Genomic DNA, 24,279 nt, shown 5'->3' on the forward strand with positions numbered 1-24,279 from the left:
CTGTCCTAAGCCTTGGCTGGGGACAGGGCTTAATTTGTGCCAGAGCTTGACAGGGCCGATCCCCGGCACCTCTAGGCTTGGCCCTTCAGAGCCCCGCTGGGCTTGCTGCATCCGTTATGAATGTAAAATAAAAAATGCCTGGGCCCCAGTACCTCTTTCATTACAAATTAAGCATTGGCTGGGGACGGGCTGCTCTCCCCCTGGCCTCGGGGCTGGGCCATCCCCGCGCGCGCCAGACTCCGCGCGGGGCTCGAACCCCTGCTCCTCCAGCGTTCGAAACGGTCGTCCCCCCCTCTAACGGCGGGCGGGGTCCAGCCCCAACGTTCTCAACAACGGCCGAGGCTCTCAAAGGGCGGCGCGAGCTCTTCCTTCCCTTCCCCCTCCCCCTCCCCCGCCCCCCCGTGCTGGCCAGGCCCGGCGACCTCACTTCCGGCCGCGGGGCGGGGGAGGGGGCGGAACCGGAGGAGTGCGCAGGCGCCGCCGACCGCACACAGCTTAGGCGAGGCGGCTGGACCCTGGCAGATCCCGGGGTGCTCGCTTCGGCGCGGCTGGGCGCCAAATCCTCGTCGGGCGGGGCAGCGCGGGGTTCCCCCCCCCCCGGACCGGCGGTAGCGGGAGCAAAGGGGGCGCAGCGGGGCCCGGCGCTTCCCACCCCCCGGCCGCGGTGCCGCTGCCTGGCGGGCGAGCGAGTGAGCGAGCGGGGGCAGCTCCCCGCGGGCGGAATGTGAGGCGCGCAGCCCGGCTCCGGGCAGCGGCGAGCGCTTCCCCGGGCAGCGCTTCCCCCTCCCCTCCCCCACCCCCGGGCACCCCCGCTGCGGGGCCGGGCACTGCCTGCGCTTCTCCGGTTGCGTCCCCTGCCCGCCGCTCGCCATGAAGAAATTCTCCCGCATGCCCAAGGCCGAGGGGAGCGGCGGCGGGACGACGTGCGCTGGCTCCGGCGGAGCGGGCGCCGCGGGCCGGGTGCTCGCTGTGGGACGGCACCAGGTCACCCTGGAGGATCTGCTGGCGGAAGGTAACTGGTGCGGGCCCCGGGCCGTGGGGGTGGGCAGTGCCAGGGCAAAGGCCCCGCCCTCTCGCTGGGGGACGCTTCGGGGGCGATCGGCGGGGCAGCCCCCATCCCGCTCGCTTTCCCAGGGCCACGAGTGCCAGCCCGTGCCCCTGCGGGAGGGAAGCGGGGCTGGGAGGCAGGAGCCCTGCAGAGTCAATGAAGGGGGCTCCCGTAGACGACTAAAAAGTTGGGGGACAGAAGGAGAGAGATCTTCCCTTTGCGCCCCCACTCTGGGCTAGAAGCCGGAGGCGTTTGGATCGCCCCTTTTTTCTCCCCCCCTCCCCCCCCGACACTGGCTCGCCTTCCCAGACTCTAAATAGCTGCATGCACATTATAAGCCGGTTAGTGATTTTTTTTTTTTAAACGATTGGCTGGTGCATTGGCCTCCTTCTGAGGTTTACAGAGTTTCCTGGCATATTGTCACCAGTAAACCAGTATGAAATTGTCTAGCGAGTGGCATGTTGCTGTTGGATCTGATGATTCATTGGGTCAAATCAAATGGTGTTTCAGAGAATGTGTGTAGCGTACAGTAACCAATGCCAGAGAATGGGCTTGTATAAGATTTTTGTCCTATTTGCTAAGTAATTCTAAATGAAGCTGATATTAAGGCCTAACTTCTAGAATTCAACAGAGTTGTACTTGGATCAGCAATGAATGTGTGGTGTTTGCAGCTTTATATGCAGTAGGACTCCTGTCTTTCCCCTTGCAACAATATTTGATTAATTACTCCATCATTAGCATGCTGCTTGTATTGTTAAACGTGCGCTTGACATTGCAGTGAAGTTATGTTAGACAACAAAAGCTCTGAATGGGCAATATTTGGTCATTTATGCTATGCATTTTAGTAAACTAAATAACATAGGTAACCTTGACTAGTATCTGATTTTGGGTTCTTATTGTGGGAGTAACCAGTGTAGTTCTTATCCCTTAGCTAAATATGTACACACTACGCTATGAAGACTACTGTAAAATTCCCTTCTCAGATGGTTGGACATAAGGCCAGTTTTGTATTCGCAATACACCTATGCGGTGTGGTATTCCTGCAAAATTAGAAAACAGTCGAGTGAATAAAATTATGTTAATGTTTTTTGTCAGAGAGTAGACTTACGTGCATATGCATGCTGGCAGATTTTCATGGTTTATGTATAACTCTCAACCCAACTACTGTGTGCAATTGTGTAGGTTTGCATGTTCTCATTACCCGTTGCATATATTTATTAAACTGCTATTAATGCCAAACAAAGAACGTTTATAGGTTCTAAATTGATTTCCTTATTTCAAAGTGAGAGAATTGGTAAACAGCTAAAGCATTGCGGATACTGATAGTAGATCTGAGTACTCTGTTTATCCCGTACTATTGAAAAAGGATTGCAATGGGAGTATGTTGTTGTGGAATTTTCATTTTTTCAAAAATATGTGGGATTCTGGGAATCCTCTTTAGAACCTTGAAAGGTCTATTGAAAAATATGAATTCTAAAGAAGAACTTGCCTACCCTGACTTTTAGTGCCCTCTGAAAGGGACACTGTCCTCTTGAGATCTTTTTGATTTAAAAATATGAAATGAATAGTTTGTTACTGTATCTTTAGCTTTTGTGCAAAATTTTTTGCAATAATTTCCTTTTTAAACACCCACACAAAGGAATACTGACCATGCACTTCGCAGCACTTGATGCCAAAAGTAGAGTGGAATTTTCCCACCTCACCTTTCAATTAATATTTTTATCTATTATAATGGATTTTTTTAATCTTTCACACAAGTATTAGTTGACAGTATCCCTTTAGCTAAAATTGAATTAGTGTTCAATATTGAGAAGATGGGTAGTTTTGCTTTGCAGTTTGGAAGTGAGCTCAGTACTCGTGCATTAGTTTTAGGCCACCAATTCCACAACTAGCAATGCAGGTGGATCCTTTTATGGAGCCTTAGCCCTGGTCTACACTATTGGGTTAGGTCGAATTTAACCTTGTTAGGTCAATCTTAAAACGAATGTGTCTACACAACCAACCCCTTTCCGTCGACCTAAAAGGCTCTTTAATCGACTTCTGTACTCCTCCCCGGCGAAGGGAGGAGCGCTAAAATCAACCTTGCTGCGTTGAATTTGGGGTAGTGCAGACGCAATTCGACGGTATTGGCCTCCGGGAGCTATCCCAGAGTGCTCCAATGTGACCGCTCTGGACAGCACTTTGAACTCTTATGCACTAGCCAGGTACACAGTAAAAGCCCCAGGAAATTTTGAATTTAATTTCCTGTTTGGTTAGCGTGGCGAGCTCAGCAGCACAGGTGACCGTGCAGTCCCCCCAGAATCGCAAACGAGCTCCAGCATGTACCGAAAGGGAGACACTGGATCTGATTGCTGTATGGGGAGAAGAATCTGTGCAGGCCGAAATCTGATCTAAAAGAAGAAATGCTAATGTATATGCCAAAATCGCACAGGGCATGGTGGAGAGAGGCTACAACAGGAACACAGAGCAGTGACGTGTGAAAGTTAAGGAGCTCAGGTAAGCCTACCAAAAGACAAAGGAGGCAAACAGTTGCTCAGGGTCAGAGACCCATACATGCCGCGTCTATAATCAGCTGCATGGCATTCTAGGGGGGGACCCCACCACTGCCCGTGGACACTTGCAAGGGGGGAGTTTCACGCAACAGGGAGGAGGATTTTGTGGAAGAGGAGGAGACCGCTCAGCAGGCAAGCGGTGAATCTGTTCTCCCTGGCAGCCAGGACCTTTTCATCACCCTGGAGCCAATACCCTCCCAAGGCGGGATCCCCGACCCTGAAGCCGGAGAAGGCAGCTCTGGTGAGTGTAACTACAGTACAGGGTTTAAAAGCAATAGTGTTTGTTTTGCTCTGAAGAATTGGGATGCATTCGCGGCCAGTACAGCTACTGGAAAAGTCTGTTAATGTGTCTGGGGATGGAGTGTCTAGGGACATCTCCATGAAGATCTCCTGGAGGTACTCTAAAAGCCTTTGCAGCAGGTTTCTGGGTAGGGCTGCCTTATTTCGTTCTCCACAGTAGGACACTTTACCACGCCAAGCCAGTAGTAAGTAGTCTGGAATCCTTGCAGCACAAAGCATGGCAGCGAATGGTCCTGGGTTTTGGTCGCATTCAAGCAACATTCGGTCTATATCTTTCTGTGTTAGCCTCAGAAGAGTGATGTGATATTCATGGTCACCTGGTTGAAATAGGGGAATTTTTATAAGGAAACAGTAAAAGGACCCCGTTCGTGCTGGGTTGTTTGCGCTTGGCTAAAAGGGATTATCCCTGAGAACAGCCACATGGCGGGGGGAGGGGTGAAGTGATCATCCCAGAGAATAGCCACGTGGTGGGGTGGAGGGAGGTGTGCGCTGCACATCCACCCAAAGACCGCAGCCCCTCCTTTTAAATGTGGAAACCCAACTGGCATTGCTTGCTATGGGAAAGGATGGCGCTGCAGTTTGAAACCATTGCCACATGTTATGAAGGCGTAAGAAGCCAACCCTGTGTACCAAAAGGCTTACCATGGCTGCCTGGAAACCGAATTCTGTTGCTCCATACTGGCAGGCGCTCAATATAAAAGGCAAAATGCGACCTTGTACCTACAGCACGTGTGCTATCTGCTGTGAATTGCTTGATTCACTGTGAAAGAGTCTCCCTTTTGTTCTCAGAAATGTATCATCTTAAATTTTACTCTCCCTTTTTATGTCCCCCCAGGTGCAAATGTTTCTAGGCTCCCCCTATCATCTCCGTCCCTGAGGTTATCGCAGGTTAGAAGGTGAAAAAAACACACATGCAATTACATGTTTTCTGAGCTCATGCAGTAGTCCTGCACTGATAGGGCACAGCTTAATGCATGAAGGAATTCAGTGGCAGAGGCCAGGAAAGCATTAAGTGAGCGTGAAGAGCAGAGGCAGGAGGCGATGTTGAGGCTAATGGGGGAGCAAACGGACATGATGAAGTGTCTGCTGGAGCTTCAGAAAAGCCAACAAGAGCACAGACCGCCACTGCAGCCCCTGTGTAACCGCCCGCCCTCCTCCCCAAGTTCCATATCCTCCTCACCCAGATGCCCAAGAACATGGGCGGGGAGGCTCCGGGCACCCAGCCACTCCACTCCAGAGGATGGCCCAAGCAACAGAAGGCTGTCATTCAAACAGTTTTGATATGTAGTGTGGCTACAATAAGCAATGTGGCCTTGTCCTTCCCTCCTCCCCCACCCCACCCGGGCTACCTTGTCAGTTATCTCACTTTTTTTTTTTAATTAATAAAGAAAGAATGCATGGTTTCAAAACAATAGTTACTTTATTTTCTTTGCCAGCTGTGATTGAAGGTGGGAGGGTGGTTGGCTTACAGGGAATTAAAATCAACAAAGGGGGTGGGTTTGCAGCAAGGAGGAACACACACAGCTGTCACACTGTAGCCTGGCAAGTCATTAAACTGGTTTTCAAAGCCTTTCTGATGCGCAGTATGCCTAGCTGTGCTCTTCTAATCGCCCTGGTGTCTGGCTGCTCAATATTGGCCGCCAGGCAATTTGCCTCATCCTCCCACCCTGCCATAAATGTCTTCCCCCTTACTCTCACAGATATTATGGAGCACACAGCAAGCAGCAATAACAATGGGAATGTTGGTTGCGCTGAGGTCTAACCTAGTCAGCAGACAGCACCAGTGAGCTTTTAAACGTCCAAAGGCACATTCTACCACCATTCTGCACTTGCTCAGCCTATCGTTGAACTGTTCCTTACTACTGTCCAGGCTGCCTGTGTACGGCTTCATGAGCCATGGGAGCAAGGGGTAGGCTGGGTCCCCAAGGATATCTATTGGTATTTCAACATCCCCAACGGTAATTTTCTGCTCTGGGAAGCAAGTGCCTTCTTGCAACTGCTCGAACAGCCCGGAGTTTCTAAAAGCGAGCGTCATGCTCCTTTCCCGGCCATCCCATGTTGATGTCAGTGAAGCGTCCCCTGTGATCCACCAGTGCTTGCAGCACCAATGAGAAGTACCCTTGCGGTTTATGTACTGGTTAGCAAGGTGGTCCGGTGCCAAGATAGGGATATGTGTTCCGTCTGTTGCCCCACCACAATTAGAGAACCCCATTGCAGCAAAGCCATCCAGTACGACCTGCACATTTCCCATTACTACCCTTGATAACAGAATGTCAGTTATTGCATTGGCTACTTGGATCACAGCAGTCCCCACAGTAGACTTACCTACTCCAAATTGATTCCCGACTGGCCAGTAGCAGTCAGGCTTTGCAAGCTTCCACAGGGCTATCGCCACTCGCTTCTCAACTGTCAGGGCAGCTCTCATCTTGGTATTCCTGCACTTCAGGGCGGGGGAAAGCAACTCACAAAGTTCCATGGAAGTGCCCTTACGCATGCGAAAGTTTCGCAGCCACTGTGAATCATCCCATACCCGTAACACTATGCAGTCCCACCAGTCTGTGCTTGTTTGCCGTGCCCAGAATCGGCATTCCACTGTATCAACCAGCCCCACTGCCACCATGATGTCCCAATTGCCACAGCCCATGCTTTCAGGAACGTCTGTGTCCATGTCCTCATCACAATCATTCTCGTGCTGGACTCTCTTAGTCCGGTTCTGCACATATGCCAGGATAATGCGCAAGATGTTTACAATGCTCACAACAGCAGCGGTGAGCTGAGTGGATTCCATGCTTGCCATGGTATGGCATCTGCACAGGTAACCTAGGAAAAAGGCGAGAAACGATTGTCTGCTGTTGCTTTCACGACGGGAGGGAGGGAGGGGCAACTGATGACATGTATCCAAAATCACCTGTGACAATGTTTTTGCCCCATCAGGCATTGGGAGCTTAACCCAGAATTCCAATGGGCAGCGGAGACTGTGGGATAGCTACCCAGAGTGCACTGCTCTGTAAGTCGATGCGAGCCACGGTATTGAGGACACACTCTCCCGACTTAATGTGTTCAGTGGGGACATACACAATCGACTGTATAAAATGGATTTCTAAAAATCGACTTCTATAAAATCAACCTGATTTTGTAGTGTAGACATATCCTTATTGAAGTCAATGGGGCTCAGTACAGGGATCTGCCTTTGCAAGGCTTGTTGCAGGATACAGTTTTCTTGGATTGTGTAGGGGTATGTTTCTCGAATAGTTGAGGAGGTGACTTAAAATAGGCCTGTGGTAGAAAACAGGGAAATTGGATAGCGTTTTGCTCAGGCTTACATACTTAAGAGGACTGGTAATCTCGTTTGTAAATTGTCACTTAAAAATATAAACTCTTATTTAAGGTGGATGATGTTGGGATACTGCATCAGCCTAAGGGTTGGAAAAAAGTAATATGTGTGTAGCCTGTCCCTTTTGTTGGCTGCTATGTTATCAAGTAACTTCGCATTAGCCATAAAATATAATATTGTCTATAACTTCATACTCTTGTGTGTATCTGCTTTTGTTCTATGATTACATTAGAAAGCATTCAAGTCAAACTTAGTGTTCAAATTAGTAGGTAATGTTCAACGTTTGTACTCAGCACTGATAGTTAATGGCATTGTGAAGACATCTGCATCTGTAATCCTTCCACTGAAGCCAAAAGAAATGAAAGTGAAAATGTGGAATTAAAAATTAGCAGAGCTAAAAAAAAAATCTACTTGCGAAAGGGCCTGTAAGAACCTTTTATCATGTTAAGTACTTCTGCAAACTCTAAGGTTCTGTTTATCCTCTTTCCTGTAAAAAGCAAGTTTCTAGTCCTTATAGTTGTGAAGAAAATATTCCTAATATGGTGTAGGGCAGGAGTTCTCAAACTGGGGGTTTGGACTCCTCAGGGGGTCGCGAGCGGTGAGCCTCCACCCTAAACCCCGCTTTGCCTCCAGCATTTATAATGGTGTTAAATATATAAAAAAGTGTGTTTTATGTATAAGGGGGGGTTGCACTTAAAGGCTTGCTGTGTGAAAGGGGTCACCAGTACAAAAGTCTGAGAATTCCTGGTGTAGGGTTCTCTTGCCTTTCTGAATGCAGGCATACCATCTCAGCCAATCTTGTCAGTTTTCACTGTAATTTAAATGCCGATGAAACTGATAAGAGTGAGACCAATTTAAATTCATTGCTTCTTGGGATGAGCATTGGAAGTGGTCAAGCACTGGAACTGTCAATGGAGAGAATTCAAAAGAGATTTGGGGAGAGCTAAAGTAGTAGGAGATGACTGTAACAGGAGCCATGGAGATAGTAGTATGAGAGTTGGGAGAACAGGAAGAAAAGGCTGGCTGAGAGGAGCAGCAGGAAGAGGAGGTTTGGGATGGAGGGTACCACATTGATCAGACCTGTACTAGCAGGAGGCTATGAAAGATGGAGTCCTGGGGGCGGGGTCCAGGGTAGCATCCTAGTGGGATTCCCAATGCCTTCACCTGTTGCAGTAATTGGAGGTGTGGGGGCTGGCTTAGCTGAGCATTATCTATTTGACAGCAACCTATTAGACCCCAGCCCTGTTTGTAGTCTCATTGTATTAGGAGATCTGGTATCTGTTTCTTTGACTTATTTGGCAAATATATTTTTAATTCAGCTAGGTCTACAGCGGGTCAAATACTGTTCAGCAAACATTATTATTTTTGTTAAATCCTCTAGTCAGGATTAGGGGCACCATTGTGTTTGGTCCTGTATAAACCCAATGGAAGTTATATGGTCTATGCCTCAAAGAGCTCTTAGTCTAGGGCAACTGGAATTCATAAAATAGAAATTTATTTAAGAATTCATTGCAATTTGAATACACAGCTGTCTATTCTTCCAATTGAAATGGTGTGGAGTGTAGATATTTTCACCCCAGCTGATAGGCTTAGTTTTGTTGGATATGTAGGTGTTGGATAAACATTTCAAACTCTGAAAATTAATATTTCAGGTTGAGTGTTTGAAGGCTGTTACAAAGGCAGGCCCTGATCCTATAGCTTGACTTCAGTTAGGCTCCATGTGAGTGGAGGATTGGTGCCCTGGAAGTGGCAAATTGGTATTTTAGAAGTTTACCTATACATAAATTGCTAGCATACAGTAACAAATCTTCACTAAATTTGTCACTGTAATATACATGTCCTCACTGTAAAGAGGTACAATGCCAAGGAGAGTACTGCCAGTCTTTCAGTGACTTAAAATGGCTAGATTTCATAGCAATGCAAGTTTGTTTGGAATGGGATGGGTACCGGAAAGAGAGAACAGCATCCATCTGCTGGAAAACAATGATTCATGAGATCTAAAAGCACTGTTCTTTTCAGGGATGTTCTGGTCATGACACTTTATGTCTGGTATAGTTTTCATAAATAATTTAGCAAAAACATGATCAATCTTACCCGAGAGAGAGAGAGAGAAATTTCTGTCCTGGGTGGAGCAAAATTACTTATTTCTGTGCGCACTGCCTATTAGGTGGAGATGGAATTCTGAGACATATGTCGTAAATATTGGATTAAGCAGAGTTGAACGTTCACCCAGAAATATCTTCGCTCGTAAATCAGCATGGTGGGTTGTTTGGTTTTTTTGTATCTGGAAACAGCAATAAAGTTCTCTGGCTTCTCCATAGGTCTGGACCAAGATATGAGGTGATGAATGACTTCTCATAGTGCTGGGCAATGTTTCTGATTTATGCTTTCCCGCTGCGCCCCAGAATAGTTGAGGGTGGCAGTGATACTGTTCCCACCCTCCCTGGCTAAAGAGGCTATGTTTGTCAGAACTGATTAACCTGGCATGGATCTTCCAATGCCTGCCCCTCTCTCTCTGTGGCGGTTTGCTATTGCAAAAAATCTATTTTCTAGGACCAGACAGTACAAAACGGGTAACTTTAAGTGATCATTTCTCTCATGAATGCTAAAAAGAAGTCGTCAAGTAACTTATTCTACTGAGTGGTGCAAAGTCCATAATGTAATTACTGTAGTAAAGAATGAAACATACTTTTGAGTTCTTCCAGAAGGACTTCAAAGTGGTTGTATAAGAGAGTCCAAGCAAAAAGGTCAAGTCTCTCTGTAGTATAATGTTATAGCGTTCAAGAAAGAGAAGTTTTTCACAAACACCAAAGTTAAATGTTTCCTCTGGTCAGCAACCCTTTTTCCAGCCTCCAGAGTCATGGAGTACTACCTTAAAAGTTCAGTCTGCTTCTTATAGCAGTACCTGGCTCAAACTGCTGCAGAAGGTATCATTATACTTTCCACTAAAATATATCTCCTCCATAATTAATAATTGCACTCAGACAAAATTTTGGAGATGTGAGTTTCCTGTGATGAGACCCAGTATTTTTAAAATTAAACAAGTAGTCCACTGGGAAACCTTAACTCAGAATTAACCAAGTTTTGGGGTAGGTAATATATAATGTATGTGGTTCTGGATGTTCATTTTTAAAAGATGGTCTTGGTTCCCATTCTGGAGGCATACTGCTGTGAAAATCCTATTACAATGGATCTGTGCAACATAGCACAATGAAGAATAGGAAAAGCTACCAGCGCTTTCCTGAGGTTTTTTTCCTTTCTTTGAGTAATAAACTGTGGCCCACCATAAAGATAAACAGATGATTTAGAAAAGCAGAGCTGAATTAATCTGTGTGTGGAAATTCTCAACTGGAGGGAACTTCAGGAGATGGTGGCAGAGATGGGTAGGCCTGGATCTGCCTCCAAACTGCAAGCCTGCTGAAGTGTCCATTGTGATGAATCTGTGGACTTGAAAGGAAATTTTCATATATGCTCAGATAAATTTTTGTATTCTCTACTTTCAGTCTGAATCAAAATCTCAATATTGACCATTCTTGTTCCTATAGGCAGAGGATGTGTTCACATCTGCTACTTCATTTTTACACCTTAATTAGGTAACTATATTAAATGGAAACTAAGGCCCGGTCTACACTACACAGTTAGGTTGACGTAAGGCAGCTTACGTTGACCTAATTATGTCAGTGTACACACTACAGCCTTGTCCCGCCAGTGTAAGTACCGTACTACGCCGACATAATAACTCCACCTTCATGAGAGGTGTAAAGTTTATGTCGGTGTAATTAGGGCAACGCAGTGTCTCTGTAGACACTGTGTTACTTACTTAAGCTGTTGGCTGCCATGGTGGAGCCTTGAAATTTGACAAGAAAGCTGGGATGCTAGAGCCTGGCTGCCCCTGGTGCTCCGATCTGGCTGTGCCTGCCTGGCTCCCCACTCAGGGAAGCAAGAAGCCCGGGTGGCTCCTCTTCCCCGTTCCCCCCACCCCACAGTAGGGAGCTGCACGGAGCTGAGAGCCATGGCTCTCAGCCCCCCACACTGTCCCTCTTCAGTTGATGGAAGCGCTCCTAGTGAGGACGTGCACCTCTGACAGAAGGAGGGTAGTGTGGACATCAGTAATTATGGAGGGGGCTGTAAGTTGACCTAACATAGGTTGACTTAAGTCTGTAGGGTAGACATGCCTTAGAAACCGTTTTGCAAGCTTACATTTTGTTACACAGGCTTACTTCAGCGGTTAGGTCACATGTATCATGCTGCTCCTTGTATCTTCAAATAAAAATAAGAATCCTTTCTGTTGGGAATCTAGAAAGCTTTAGATATTCAAATGTTTATGGACTATTCTGTTTGCTCAGGAAAAAGTAGTCCAGAAAAAATCAAGACCTCTTGTAAGTTTAGAAAAACAGTTTTCCAAACTGCTGGTTTGTTTAAGGGCTTTACAAAACATAATATGAATTAAACTTTGTTGATAAAGGTTAAATACACAACTCACAACTGGTGCTGCCCCTAAACACAACTATGCTGTGCTAATACAGGAGAGCTAAAAAATGGAACTGACATCTCTTTTGTCCAAGTTGCCTCAAAAATATTAAATAGCATAATTAGTGAAAAGGGAATAGATTTAAAAACATTTCAGACTTAAGGGCGATGATGATATAAACTTTAATTTTCTATATCTTGTCTGTTTATAGAATAAAATGTTATTGTGACTGTGAAAGAACATTAAATATTTGATAGGGTTATTTTTATTTGAAGTCACAGCTTTGAAATAAGTAAAATATTCCAAATGGAGGACTGAGGAAACTATACAACCTAAATGTTCTTTCATGCATTCCCCTTCTCTCCTCTGCACCCAGCGCCACTCCACATGTACAACCTAAGTTTCTATATGAAATTCAGTGAGAGCTTTATGTCAGTAGCATGTGGGGCAGGAGGTGAAGGGTTAAAGGAACTTTTGATCTTAGAGTTATGTAAGGCAGGAAAAAAGGCTGTTGAGTACTAAAAGGTATTCTAGGGTTTTAACTTCTCCAACACTTCTGATAGACTAGCTCTAGTAATAGCAATATGAAGTGAGATTAACATTTTGCTTTCTACAGGATGCAGCTGTGTTCAAATACATTTTCTTTAAAAACAGGAAGTGCCTATGGGTCGATGTGTGTAATTCTTGATTTGTCTTTCCCATATGTTAATGATGCATAACTGAGAATGTATTGAGTAGAGGAAGGCTTCATTTTAACGCAGTGTAGTGGTACTAGGCAGAAAATAAGAAAAAATGTTAGGGCTCCCTCCTTAGCATTTCATTTTCACTGAAAAGTGTTTAATTTTGGTGGAATAATAAAATTAGTAACTAGTAATACTAGTAAAACCTAGTAATACTAGTAACTAGTAATACTAACTCAGTATACTTTAATTGATTTTGATGTATCCTAAATTAGAATAAGATCTTAACACTTTGTTTTTATGTTAAAAGCACATCACATTACCCATCTACTTCACAGGGCTGTTAGGTTCAGCTCTATTATATAGATGGAGAAACTGAGGAAGGGAGGATGAAAAAAAATTCCCTAGGGCTGGAGAGGGGTGTCTGCATCAGATCAAGGATAAAAATTCAGGAATTCCTGAGTTTTAGTCTAGTTCTTCTCTTTTCATATTATTAGTGCTCAATCATTCCCTAGACAATTATTTCCACATTTTACTGTGTATTATAATTTATTTTCACATTTCCCACTTTATTGTCTAAACTCAATTTGATTTAAAAGAGAAACTAAATATATTTTCTGTGTATGCCTAATTGTAGTTGGATATTGGCTTAAATTAGCAGAAGGAGAAACCCACGTACATGGTAGTTTAGTAGCTCTGAAAGCTTTTTTGTAAGATAGTGGTCAAGAATCAGACTGTTGTTAACTAACAGTTTTTCTTTGGGAGACGTTTTATGCTTAGTTTAATGTAAATTTTTCAAAATTTTTCCCACCAGTCAAATCTTGATAGATTCTATTTGCAAACACTTTTTGTTGTACATTTCATAAATGTTGCTTTGGAGATATTGACATTAATACACTTTGACATTACTATTAATTTATATTATGGTAGTACCTACAAACTCTAGTCAATGGTGAGGGTTCCATTGTGCTAGGCAGTGTACAGATGAGTAACAAAGAAGACTGTTCTTTCTCCAGAGAACTTAGTGTAGGGTTAAAATTTTCAAAAGGGACTTGTGCACTTATGTGTTTTTGAAAATTTTACCCTAATTGTGAGAAAGCAATAGGTGGATAAAATAAACAGAATGGGGTGGGAGTGGGTGGGAAGATGAGGATAAATTGAAAAGATAGTGAAAGCATAGTTTTGATAAAATCAGAAGTATCTTAAAATTTTATGTTTTTAGTGCATCATAGAAACACAAACAAATTAAGATCAATGTTAGAAGATTTATTTGGATGTGTATCCTCTTATCATTTAACAAACTTACCCTGCATATCTTTTGTTTAAAATGGAGTAACAGTAACTTTAACTGACATGGATTGTAGTTAGTGTGCACGAAGCTGGTGTGTGAATCTGCAGCACACTAGCTTGCAACACACTAACTTGTTTTGTGGACCCTGCTACTGTGCATTAAAAGTTCTGTAGTGCACTTTGATATGCTGCTGGAACATATGCAGTTAGTGTGCAGCAAGCTAGTGCACTGTAAGTTCCCATTCCGGCTTGTCACGCACCAAGTCTCTGGTGAGCCAAGTCCTTAATTTTTGTTGAATGAATGAATCTCAGTATTTGATATGACAACAAAATACATGTTCAACAGTGAAGAAAAGTCAACTTCTCAGACTAATTCCTTTCTAATCCGTAGTGGTGATTTCATGTCTGAGCTCCTCCTAGGCATTGATTAGTTTATCTTTACAACACCCTGTGAAGTAAGGAAGTAGTAGTACAGGAGAACCTCAGAGTATGAACATGTCTGGAATGGAGGTTGTTCATAACGGTGAAATGTTCATAGTTCTGAACAAAATTTTATGATTCTTTCAAAAGTTTACAACTGAACATTGACTTAGTGCAGCTTTGAAACATTACTATGCAGAAGAAATATGCTGCTTTCCCTTTATTTTTTTAGTGGTTTACATTTAACACAGTACTGTACAGTATTTGCATTTTTTTTTTTTTTTTTTTGTCTCTTATGCTGCCTGATTGTGGACTTCCGGTTCCAAATGAGATGTGTGGTTGACTGGTCAGTTTGTAACTCTTGTGTTCATAACTCTGAGGTTCTACTGTATGACCATTTTATGGATAAGGAACTGAAACAGGCAATTGGCAAAGGTCACAAGGGACTGAATGCAAGTCTCCTAAGTCTCAATCAGTGACTTAACCACAAGACCGTCCTTCCTCTTGCCTAGTTTGGTGAGTAAAATCTAGAAGAGCAGCTTGTCCAAAATTAAATTATGGAGACTCGCTTGTAGGGAGAGAACCATCCAGACCCAAAAAGTCAAATTGGAAAGTTTACCCTTATTATTATTTTTAAGAGTTACTTGGTCATTCAGGCATATAGATAGAGAGATAGCACATGCATATTACTTGGGTTGAAGAGAGAGTGAAATTGATTTTTGACAGAAGAGAATAACACTCAGTGGGTGGGGCAGTATTTTAAGTCTTGTATCTGGGCTCCTGGCTGTTGTGTTTATGTATTTTTCTTAATTTATTTTAACCTTTTTTCAGTCTTTCCCTCTTTGTTAAAAACTTTTATTAGCTTTCTTTAAATCCTTAACTTAGATCTTTAGCTCTAATAAGTTTTATGGACTTTAGACTGTCATTTTTGTATTTGTTGCTTGGTGGCACATACTGGTCATTATAATCTTATAATTCAGAGTGTAAAAAAACCCTGACAATTTGGACACTTGCCTGTCTCAGTCTACTAGAGAAATACTGTGAGTTTGTTTCAGATGGCACACTAGGAATTATTGCTGGAACCTCTGTAAATCAATTATGAAACTTCAGGTTTTTTTTCCTCTGCATCAGTTGTGTCTCTGTGTGTATACAATATGTCAATACAGCTTAATTTAGTAGTTGCTTGAAAAAGCTATTAACATTGCCTGAAATACTTGTGTGTATAGCTAATATCTAGAGGTTAAATGACTGGGGATAGGATTCGGTTCCCAATGGCTTTCAGGGGCAATTCTCTGATACATGGCATATACACTCCAATCCTCTTGGTTGCTGGAAAGGGAAAGTTCACCCCATGTTTCATCTCTGCCTTATGCTGAGAGTAAGTAAACTTTGAGTTACTGGTCTGTGTATGGGTAAGGTTTTGTCTCTATTCTCCCTTGTCAGCAAGTGGACAGAGTGGAGAGAGAAGAGGAGTGTTCTATCCCCTTCTGTGCTGGTTTTTTTTTTTGTTTTTGAGGGGGTTCAATACTGTCCCCTATTCGTCTCTTGTTAAGTATCTGAGATTTTGCCATGCTGGTGTTTGGTCCACCTCTGCCCTTGGTCTCAATCGCCCCACATCCCTACTCTTCATAACTTTTAGGAGCAGCAGTGTGATGATTTCAAGATCAGGGATCAGTGGTGAAACTGAACAATCACCTTCGAAATACAGGTGGAATGGAAGAGATTGTAATAAGTTACCCTGTGCAGCTGCTTGGGAGCGAGCAGTGATAGTCATGTTTTTGCACTGTCCACACTGGCACTTAGGTCAATATAACTTATGTCACTTGGTGAGTGGTGGCTTATTCACAACTCTGAGCATAGTAAATTATACCGACATAAGTGGTAGTGAGTACAAGCCCTTAGTTACTGTACTGATATAGAATGAGAACTTGAAGAGAATACCGTAATGTATACATGTAGTGAGGCTAAGTTAAGGGTGTACATGAAACTTTAATTCTTTAACTTCCTGTCTTTTGAGTGCTTAACTTTGCAACCATAAGATTCCTTTTACATGATTTGTTTTATGTAATTTCTTGAGTCTGCAGAATGGCCAATCTATAACTATTTTTTCACTCCCATAATACTGGGTGCACAAAAATTGGCCAAACAAATTTTTCCTGAGATGTCCTGTGATCAGGGTGTCTCCCTCCTAATCCAGATGGATTAATTTCTTTAACTAAAAACCATGACTGTTTGAGATTCTGATACCTTCAACAAGACAGTTTGTATCTAGAGTCTCTCATCCTATCTGAAAAAAATGTAATGTGGTGAAATTTGTTTTATGAACTTGACGTTCCTATTAGAAGTATTCAACAAAAAGGTTGAGCCACTGTGATCCTTCCAAATCTACCTGATATTCAGAAGCCTGCATTCCACAGGACATGGTCAGTTGACCTTGTATCATGGTGTATGGGGAAACAAGTATTACAAGGCTGAGACTACTCCTTCTGAGACTTCAACTGGATACCTTATGCAATCTAGTTTGAGAAGTTGTACTGGGAAACACTGGCATCTACTGCAAATGTGAGTACACTCTGGTGTCACCAAGTTAGTTGTTCTACTTCTGGAAAGATTGATAGCGAGAACTAATTTAATGTTGACTCTGGATTGATGGATTTGTGGAATCAGAAGACACACACTGGTAATGGACAAAACAGTCAATTCTGTAGTACAGAGTTTATAGATTTAAAATGATTTTAATCATGATTAAAATCGGTAAGCAGGAAACTTTGATTTAAATCATCAATTTAATCTTATTTTGCATTTGTAACTTTTATTGGTAATCATTAAAACGTGTTGGTTTGCAGCTAAATATAGACTTACCAAATTTAGTGTGTTACTTTTTGCTAACCAGGAGGATAAGCTATATCTACACATTTTTTTTTTTAAAGCTAAACATCGCTTTATTTGGATTAATTTTTACTTATGTTGGAAAGTTGTGAATGATTCATTTGTTGTTTACTAGACTAATTTTTTACTTTTGTTTTGTATTGAGCTGCATTTGGATTGAAAGTGGAAATTCGGCTAAAATTCACACAAGCTGCCTTTTAAAATATTATTCTTATTAAGTAAAACTAATGTAAATGTGCTGGATCTTTTTTCTTATGTAAGTTTTGATAAAAACATGTTTTGCAATTAAAACTGTTTTATTAAACAAAAGGAAGACTTTAAGACTTTCGAACAGGAGATCTCATCCTCTCGGATCTTGTTTATATTTATAGATTGGAAAAGGAAAAGCAAGCTTTCCTGCTTTTTCAACTTCCAATTTAACTTTGAATAAATTTAAATGAAGAAAATAATCTTTCTTCACCAGCAGAAGAAGCTGTTGCTGTCAAAAGCTGGTTTAGCACATCAGCAAATTCTGGCTCCAAATTTCTACCATTCTTTGGTTTGATTTTCTTTAAAACTTTTGTAGCCAGGATGTCCTGCTTGAATATTTTTATTTAAATGATTTTAATAGATTACTATTAGTATAAGCCTTAATATAGGTTGTCACAATTCCAAATTTAAATTAAAATAGGTTTATTTTTAAAAAGAAAAACTATTTAAAATACATCTGATTTAAATTAAAATGTGATTTTTTTATCTGCCTTGTTCTACAAATCCACATTTCCGTGAGAACTGATTTTCTAATTACACAAAGACTTTCCAATCAAGTGAGGAGTTGACCTCCCTTGTTAATTCAGCTACTGGTTATCTCCAGCTGAGATTTACCTATTGGGGCATGTGTGTTTGGTAAGCTTTGTTAAAAAGCTTCAAACTCCACAGCATGGAATTTAGAAGTAAAATTAATTACAAACGACCCACAACCCTGCTGAAATTTGCAAACTATATAATATACAATAAAATGCTTCTAAGATACACTTTGAATAGCAGATTAATTAATGTGTTTTCTAAAATTTTGTTTATCCCATGTGTGGCTGAACTATATTTCTTAACTCTATTCTGCCAGTACTTTGACTTAGTCAGGATCTTAAAATTCATTATTCTTTTCATGGTATTTTAGTTTTTCAGAACTTCCAGATTTACGTATTTTTATCCACCAGTGCTTAAATAGTAGGAGACAGCAATTTCTTCGCTTTCGCCTGCTGTCCTATACATGGTGGATCTAGCCATTTTGTTGTTGTAAGCAAGTTTGTCTATACATACCTTCCTCAATTGCTTCAGGTGTAATAGCACTTACATATGGGATTGGGACTGTGTTCAGTTTTGTTCCTTGCACCTGAACGATCCAACGGAAAGTCATTTTTTTCAGAGTTTCCTTTAAAAAAATTTATGGATAGCCCTTATAATTTCAAAGAGAAACAGATGTAGTGATATCTGCTTTATTCTGCATTCAGTCTGAAACAGTAGCTCTGATAGGTAAACTTGCCCCATTTATTTCAGTCAGGGCCCTGTGGGCTTCTCTCTTCTGTGGCTGTGGAAAGTGGTACGTTTCCAGGATGCCACAGAATTTGCCATTTTGCTGTAGCTGGACCCTTTGTTTCCCTGCCATGATGGCAGCTTAAAGATATTCAGCTGGTAAATTGTTAGGGAGCAGGTATACAAGATGGTAGAAAGTCACTTGTCCTTGCCAGACAATATAGGGAAAAATACAAGCCTTATACCAGTCCAAACAGTCCCCTTAGGGTTCAGTCAGAAAAATAAACTGGGAGAGAACAGCTGCTTGAGGGGAAAATAGACCTGTCTTTCAAGAAGTCTGCAGGACTCGTTGTTGGCTTAATCTGGACTGAAATCCCCTCGTCTGTGATCTGACTTTTCCCCTTGTGTGCGGAGTATTGTTCAGTTTCCATATTGGATGAGTGAGCTTTGGGAGACTTCCCTTAAGGGGATATGCTTTAGAAAAGGTCCGAGGATGTAGACTCATCCTGTCATAATTCAGCTTCAGAAAGAATCACAATAGGCTTGAAGCTATCCATTATCTGCTGTGGAGAAGGGTGATAGTCAGAGCCTCTCTTCCATTCTATTCCTGGTTACAGAGCACTGTCTGATTTGGTGTATTCTGTAAGTTCCCAGAAAAGTTCAAATCCAGCATAGGAACTCTCGCATACACTTCGGCAGCCATAAATTTAGAGGCCTTCCCTACTTTATAGCTCTGAAGGCTACTTCCTATAAATCCTTATTTATTGATCCCATGCGGGAAACCTGTATTTTACCTTGGGAGAATAGTACTTCCAGCACATTTCCTTTGTCTCTCTGATATGGCTACTACTCCTAGTATGTTCATGATTCTTGACATGATAGTAGCCCACAGAGAGGAGAGAATCTAAGGCTATGTCTGCACTGTCGCAGTGCAGGCGATGGGACTGTGAATTGCAGAGTGCACCAAAATGTTGTGGTCTAACTGCCCTATGTGGATGATTCTGGCGCAGACTAAAAGGTATCTAGTTCACATAACATAGATGTATTAGATTCTCTCCTCGTCTCACCAGTGGCTTCCAAAGCTGCTTTCCATCTCTTCTGTACCCTGGTCTGTCTCACTTGACATCAGATATGCAGTCCTTCCAAGCAGTACTGAAGTAACTCATCTAGTATCTCTATCTCGTGAGTGGGGGTTTTAAGGCCTCACAGCTCCTTTACACTGTGATAGTCCCAGAAAGCCAGTTTCCTAAAGGTTCTGTGCATGTGCTTTGCTTTCGCTGAGGGCTATGAATAGTATGTTGCTACCAGTTACAAGTTACTGCATGGTTCTTTCTAATCAAGCAAAAAGCATTACAAAGAAAACAGATTTAAATGCACACTAAATATACCCAGAATCATCTATTGAAGACTTCCCAACCCTCCTGTAGGACTTCAGGATCCCCTTGGACAGAAGATCTTGTCTGCTTGCTAGATCAGAAAGGCCAGGTCTACACTATATATCAGTATAACTGTCGCTCAGGGATGTGAAAAATCAAAGTGCTACAGCAGCTGAGTTGCACCATTGCAATTGTGCCACTGCAGCTTTTTAAGTGTAGATCTGCTCTGACTCAGTTTAAGCACAGCCTTCTTATGCCCTTTCTTTGTCAGTTGGTCTCTAGAAAACCCAGTTTGAACCACTATATGCAAGCTTCCCCAGTGGGTGGTACCTGCTTAGTGGTGTTTAAAACCTAAGTGATTTACCTTAATGCCCCCACTGTTTTTGGTTCCTGGAGGAATTGTGGCAACCCTGCTCCCTGGAGTAGCATACAATCTTTGGACACAGTGATGCATACATTTAATAAAATATGGGCCGCAGCGATATCTCATGGGATTGCAGTATCTGTTACAGCAGCCTACCAGGTTTTGCAGCAAACACTTAGAGAAGAGAACAGTCCTAATGGCAAGGCTCTTAAAAGAGGGGAGACAGTATAGGTGGCCAAAGCATCAAGGTGATCCAGTATGTTACTGCTTCTTGCACAAGTTATGGTTGTGTTATAGTTAGATCCATTCCAAGGTTTGAGCCCTGAATATGTATGAGACTTGACATCAGACTAGTTAAAGTCAGAATAAATTCTTGTTTCTATCACTAACTCTTCTGGACTAGATTACATTTTTAAACATAAAGATTTTATCTTTAATAGAAAAGACATCCCTCCGGTTAATAAAACAGCAAATAGAAATTCACAAGGCAGAACTAGAAGTATATTCCTTAGAATGGGACACGTCTATGACTAATGTTTGTATCTTTGGAGAAAAACCTTTATTTGTTTTTAAACACTTCTGTAACTATCACATTTGCTGGCATCCAAAACTGAATGTTTCTTGAACTTACTTAAGAGCTCTTTGGTTTTTTACAGAAGAACTAGCTTAGGCTGGTTAGATATTCCAATAACACAGCACTATTAAATGATTCAATTAGAAGTTGGTGATTGTTGCAATTAACTGAGTGGAGGGAATCTGAGGGGTGAGCTTGCACTTGTACAACTTTATCCGTTGGCTAAAAGATATGCTTAATTGCATATGGGGGGGGGGAATTCATCCTTCTAACCAATCAGTAATAGCATAATCTTTTTAAAATATAAAGGAAATGAAAAAGCTGTTAAGACAGTTTCTGTGAATAAGAGGCCAAGAGAAGGATCAGTTACCCTCATTTTGAAAACATTAGTGTCTGAAATATCCTGATAGGTCTTGCATAATTTCCTTACACTTTCATCATCTGCAGATCTTTGGAAATTGGGTTACTACAAAATTGCTATACATTTTACCTAAAAATACTGAGGTAGAATGTGATGAGAAGCTTTTGAATTAGATGGCTTATGCACTTTCATTTGACATCCAGTTCATAGTGTGTAGTTATGACGTTGATAAGCAATGATGGATTTTTATTTGAAGACCTCTCATTGGAAACTAGTGGAGGCACTTCTAGCTTTCCCTCTTAGTCAGTTTAATCATGTTTGAGTTTATCTAATGGCATCACAAGTAACACCAACAGTTAGTATAAATGAGATTAAACTGAAACATGAATTTTTCCTGTCCTGTACGTGTGACCCTTTTATTTGTTGGATAAGAAATTCAGTTATAGGAAGTCTTATTTGAGTGAGTCCTTTTTTATAAAGAATTAATTGAGAAGTTTTTTTGTATATTCCAAATCTACATTTCAGAATTTTTGTATATGACCACTAACCATAACTTTAAATTTTCTCATTGTTGTGTATGAATATAATGTTAAGTTCAACATCAAAGAAGGCGCTGTTGCATTTTATTTGATTGCATCTTTAAATGAACGTCATGTTGGAATATAAAGGAAACACTGCAGATTGAAGTGCATTGGTGTAGTAAGGGATGAAATGTATAAAATATTCAGACAGGTGATCAAACTACTCATCTTAAATGTAAACCCACATCAAGTCTGTCTTTTGCATAATTTGAAGATGTAGTCTGGTGTCCCCATTTTGGGAAGATTTAATGCAGGGATTCAGGTTCCAGCATTTTAAGAGCAGTTCGTGTTTTTGTAACAGACATGTCAGGAGCAAAATGTTTAAGGATGTTTTGTACAATATGTTGGTTTAGATTTGAAAGGTTGCTTTCTCCAGGGCGTCCATATAATATTGAAGTGACTACTCTGTTTCTAACCAGATTGGGGAAGGCCAGATTAATGTCTCTAAAATTCAAGATTAAGCCCGGCTTTCAATCAGTATATTTCCCCTTTGTGAGAGGATGGCTGCAGATGTGTTACAGAACACTACAGTACTTCTAGCCCCAAAATGCATAATTGATACTATGTTTAATTATAAGTAAATCTTGATACCTCCTTATGAATTCAGTTTCATAGCACCCAGTTATAAAGAGCTGTAAAAGCTGACTCTTTATTATAAAAAAAAAAAAGTTGAAGCCAAAATGATTGTGATTTATGACCAAGCTTAATCTTGATTTGACTTTTATATTAATTCATTTCTAAGACTGTTCAGATTAATTCTTGTAGTGACAAGTCTCTCTTGGATAAAATGTATAGGTGAAAATGGGTTATCATTTGAATCTGCATACTCAGCTAGGATATTACTGGCAGTGAAAGCAATCTGTTAACCTTGCATTACTAACTATGGTACTTCATTACCACACTTCCTTGTTAAAAGAACCAAAGTATTTTAGTGCCTTAAACAATGGAGTCCATGAATTATTTGTAATGTTAGAGAAATTTGGATCTTGCTTTTAATTAATAGAAAAAGGGCAGCTAGTGAAAGCAGTGCTATAGTTAAGGTTGATAGACCTCAGTCCAAACTTTTATTTTTGATTACAGTATTCATACTTTTAGACATTCTGCTTCAGAAATGAATTGTTTGGGAAAGTTTATAAAAACATGTTGATTATGTCTCTTAGAGGCCCTTAATTTATCCTAATTGAGAAGGAAAAAGCCTTTTACCTTGGATGCAAAATTCAATTTTTTAATCTTTTCTTTGGAATGGTAGATGCTGAATTAATAATATAGTTTTTTCAAAGGTTTTCAATTCTTGTAACTTTAATTAAAAGTTAACATCAATATAAAATGACTAAACTTTCTATTGTTCTGGGTAGTTCTTGATGTCATGTGGAAAAATCCTGATGGAGCTTGATAGTTAAATTCTTGAACTGTACAATTGTGGGACATTATAAAAATTCATGGATGTATCAGTTGTAAGCATCATTGCAAATTTACTTGGATTTAATCTTTTTTCACTTTCTTGGGGTACTGGGCATATAAGCTTATATTGATATGTTGCTGCTGGTCATGGGTGGGCAAATCAAAAATAGAAGTACAGAAGTTTCTTATATGTAATCCATAAGGAAGGAGCAAAATACTGATGCTGATTTGCATCACTAAATGTCCCTGAAACATTTTGGTAGCGTACAGTGGCATAGGTCTGTGTGATACACACTTTGAATTTACATGACACAACACTGCAGGTTTGGTTATGATGTCAAATGTGCTTTAGAAGAGCTTGCTTTAATTGGTCTAGCCAAGCTACCTTAAAGTGAATGGTAATTTGGGATACTTCAACTTTTTATTATACTTAACTGGAGACAATTTAAAAAGTGCTTGATTTTCAGGAGTTGGTGTGCAGCACTTTTTGAAAATCAGGGTCTCCTTAAGGTGTCAGGTTGGGCACCTAAATTCTTGAAAATCTTGTCCTGTATTCCTAGCTCATAGAAATAGAGATATTTTTAATAAGCTTGAAACAAATAGACAAGGGGAGATATCAAATGGAAACGAGTGGGTATTCGGCTAAAAAAAAGGCCAGAGATAAATTTGTGAAATGTGAATGCCCAATAAATGGGTACAGATTTGAAAATACTGGTGTGTGGGGTCAGAGAAGAAGGAAGATTTTAAATATTTCATAAAACAATAAATAAAGTAGAATAAAATGCAGGAATTAATTTATCTGAAAAATATTATATTTCTTAATATTCTTATATATAAGACTCATGAATGTGACTATAATTGCTTTGAAAATTCATCCTGTCACCATGGATGTAAGCCCAATCAAAGACTTTGGGTAAAATTTTCACAAGTGCCTAATGAGCACTAAGTGAATGAAATGCTTTTGAGAATTTTACCCTTAGTTCATAACTGTTACTTCCTGAGTCTGTTGCATATAGGTGAAGGTGCGTAGTAAAGGGTCTGTCACAAGTAGCATGGCTAATGTATTTTTTTTCTGAATTTGAGACTTCTTAAAAATGGATTTTCCCAAGCAGGAGTAGGTTGAATG

General features: G+C 41.2%; 1 protein-coding gene across 2 annotated transcripts in view; it reads left to right on the forward strand.

The window, feature by feature from the left end:
- Nucleotides 1–481: 481 nt before the first annotated feature.
- Nucleotides 482–24,279, forward strand: part of BMP2K (BMP2 inducible kinase) — a 109,041-nt gene continuing 85,243 nt past the window's right edge. For both annotated transcript variants that reach the window (XM_038398463.2, XM_043513637.1), the window contains exon 1: nt 482–1,012. In XM_038398463.2, the coding sequence (XP_038254391.1) occupies nt 871–1,012 (142 nt within the window). In that variant the 5' untranslated portion in view covers nt 482–870. The remainder of the gene's footprint in view (nt 1,013–24,279) is intronic.

The sequence above is a fragment of the Dermochelys coriacea genome, chromosome 4 (assembly GCF_009764565.3).
Source record: "Dermochelys coriacea isolate rDerCor1 chromosome 4, rDerCor1.pri.v4, whole genome shotgun sequence".
NCBI classification, from domain to species: domain Eukaryota; kingdom Metazoa; phylum Chordata; order Testudines; family Dermochelyidae; genus Dermochelys; species Dermochelys coriacea.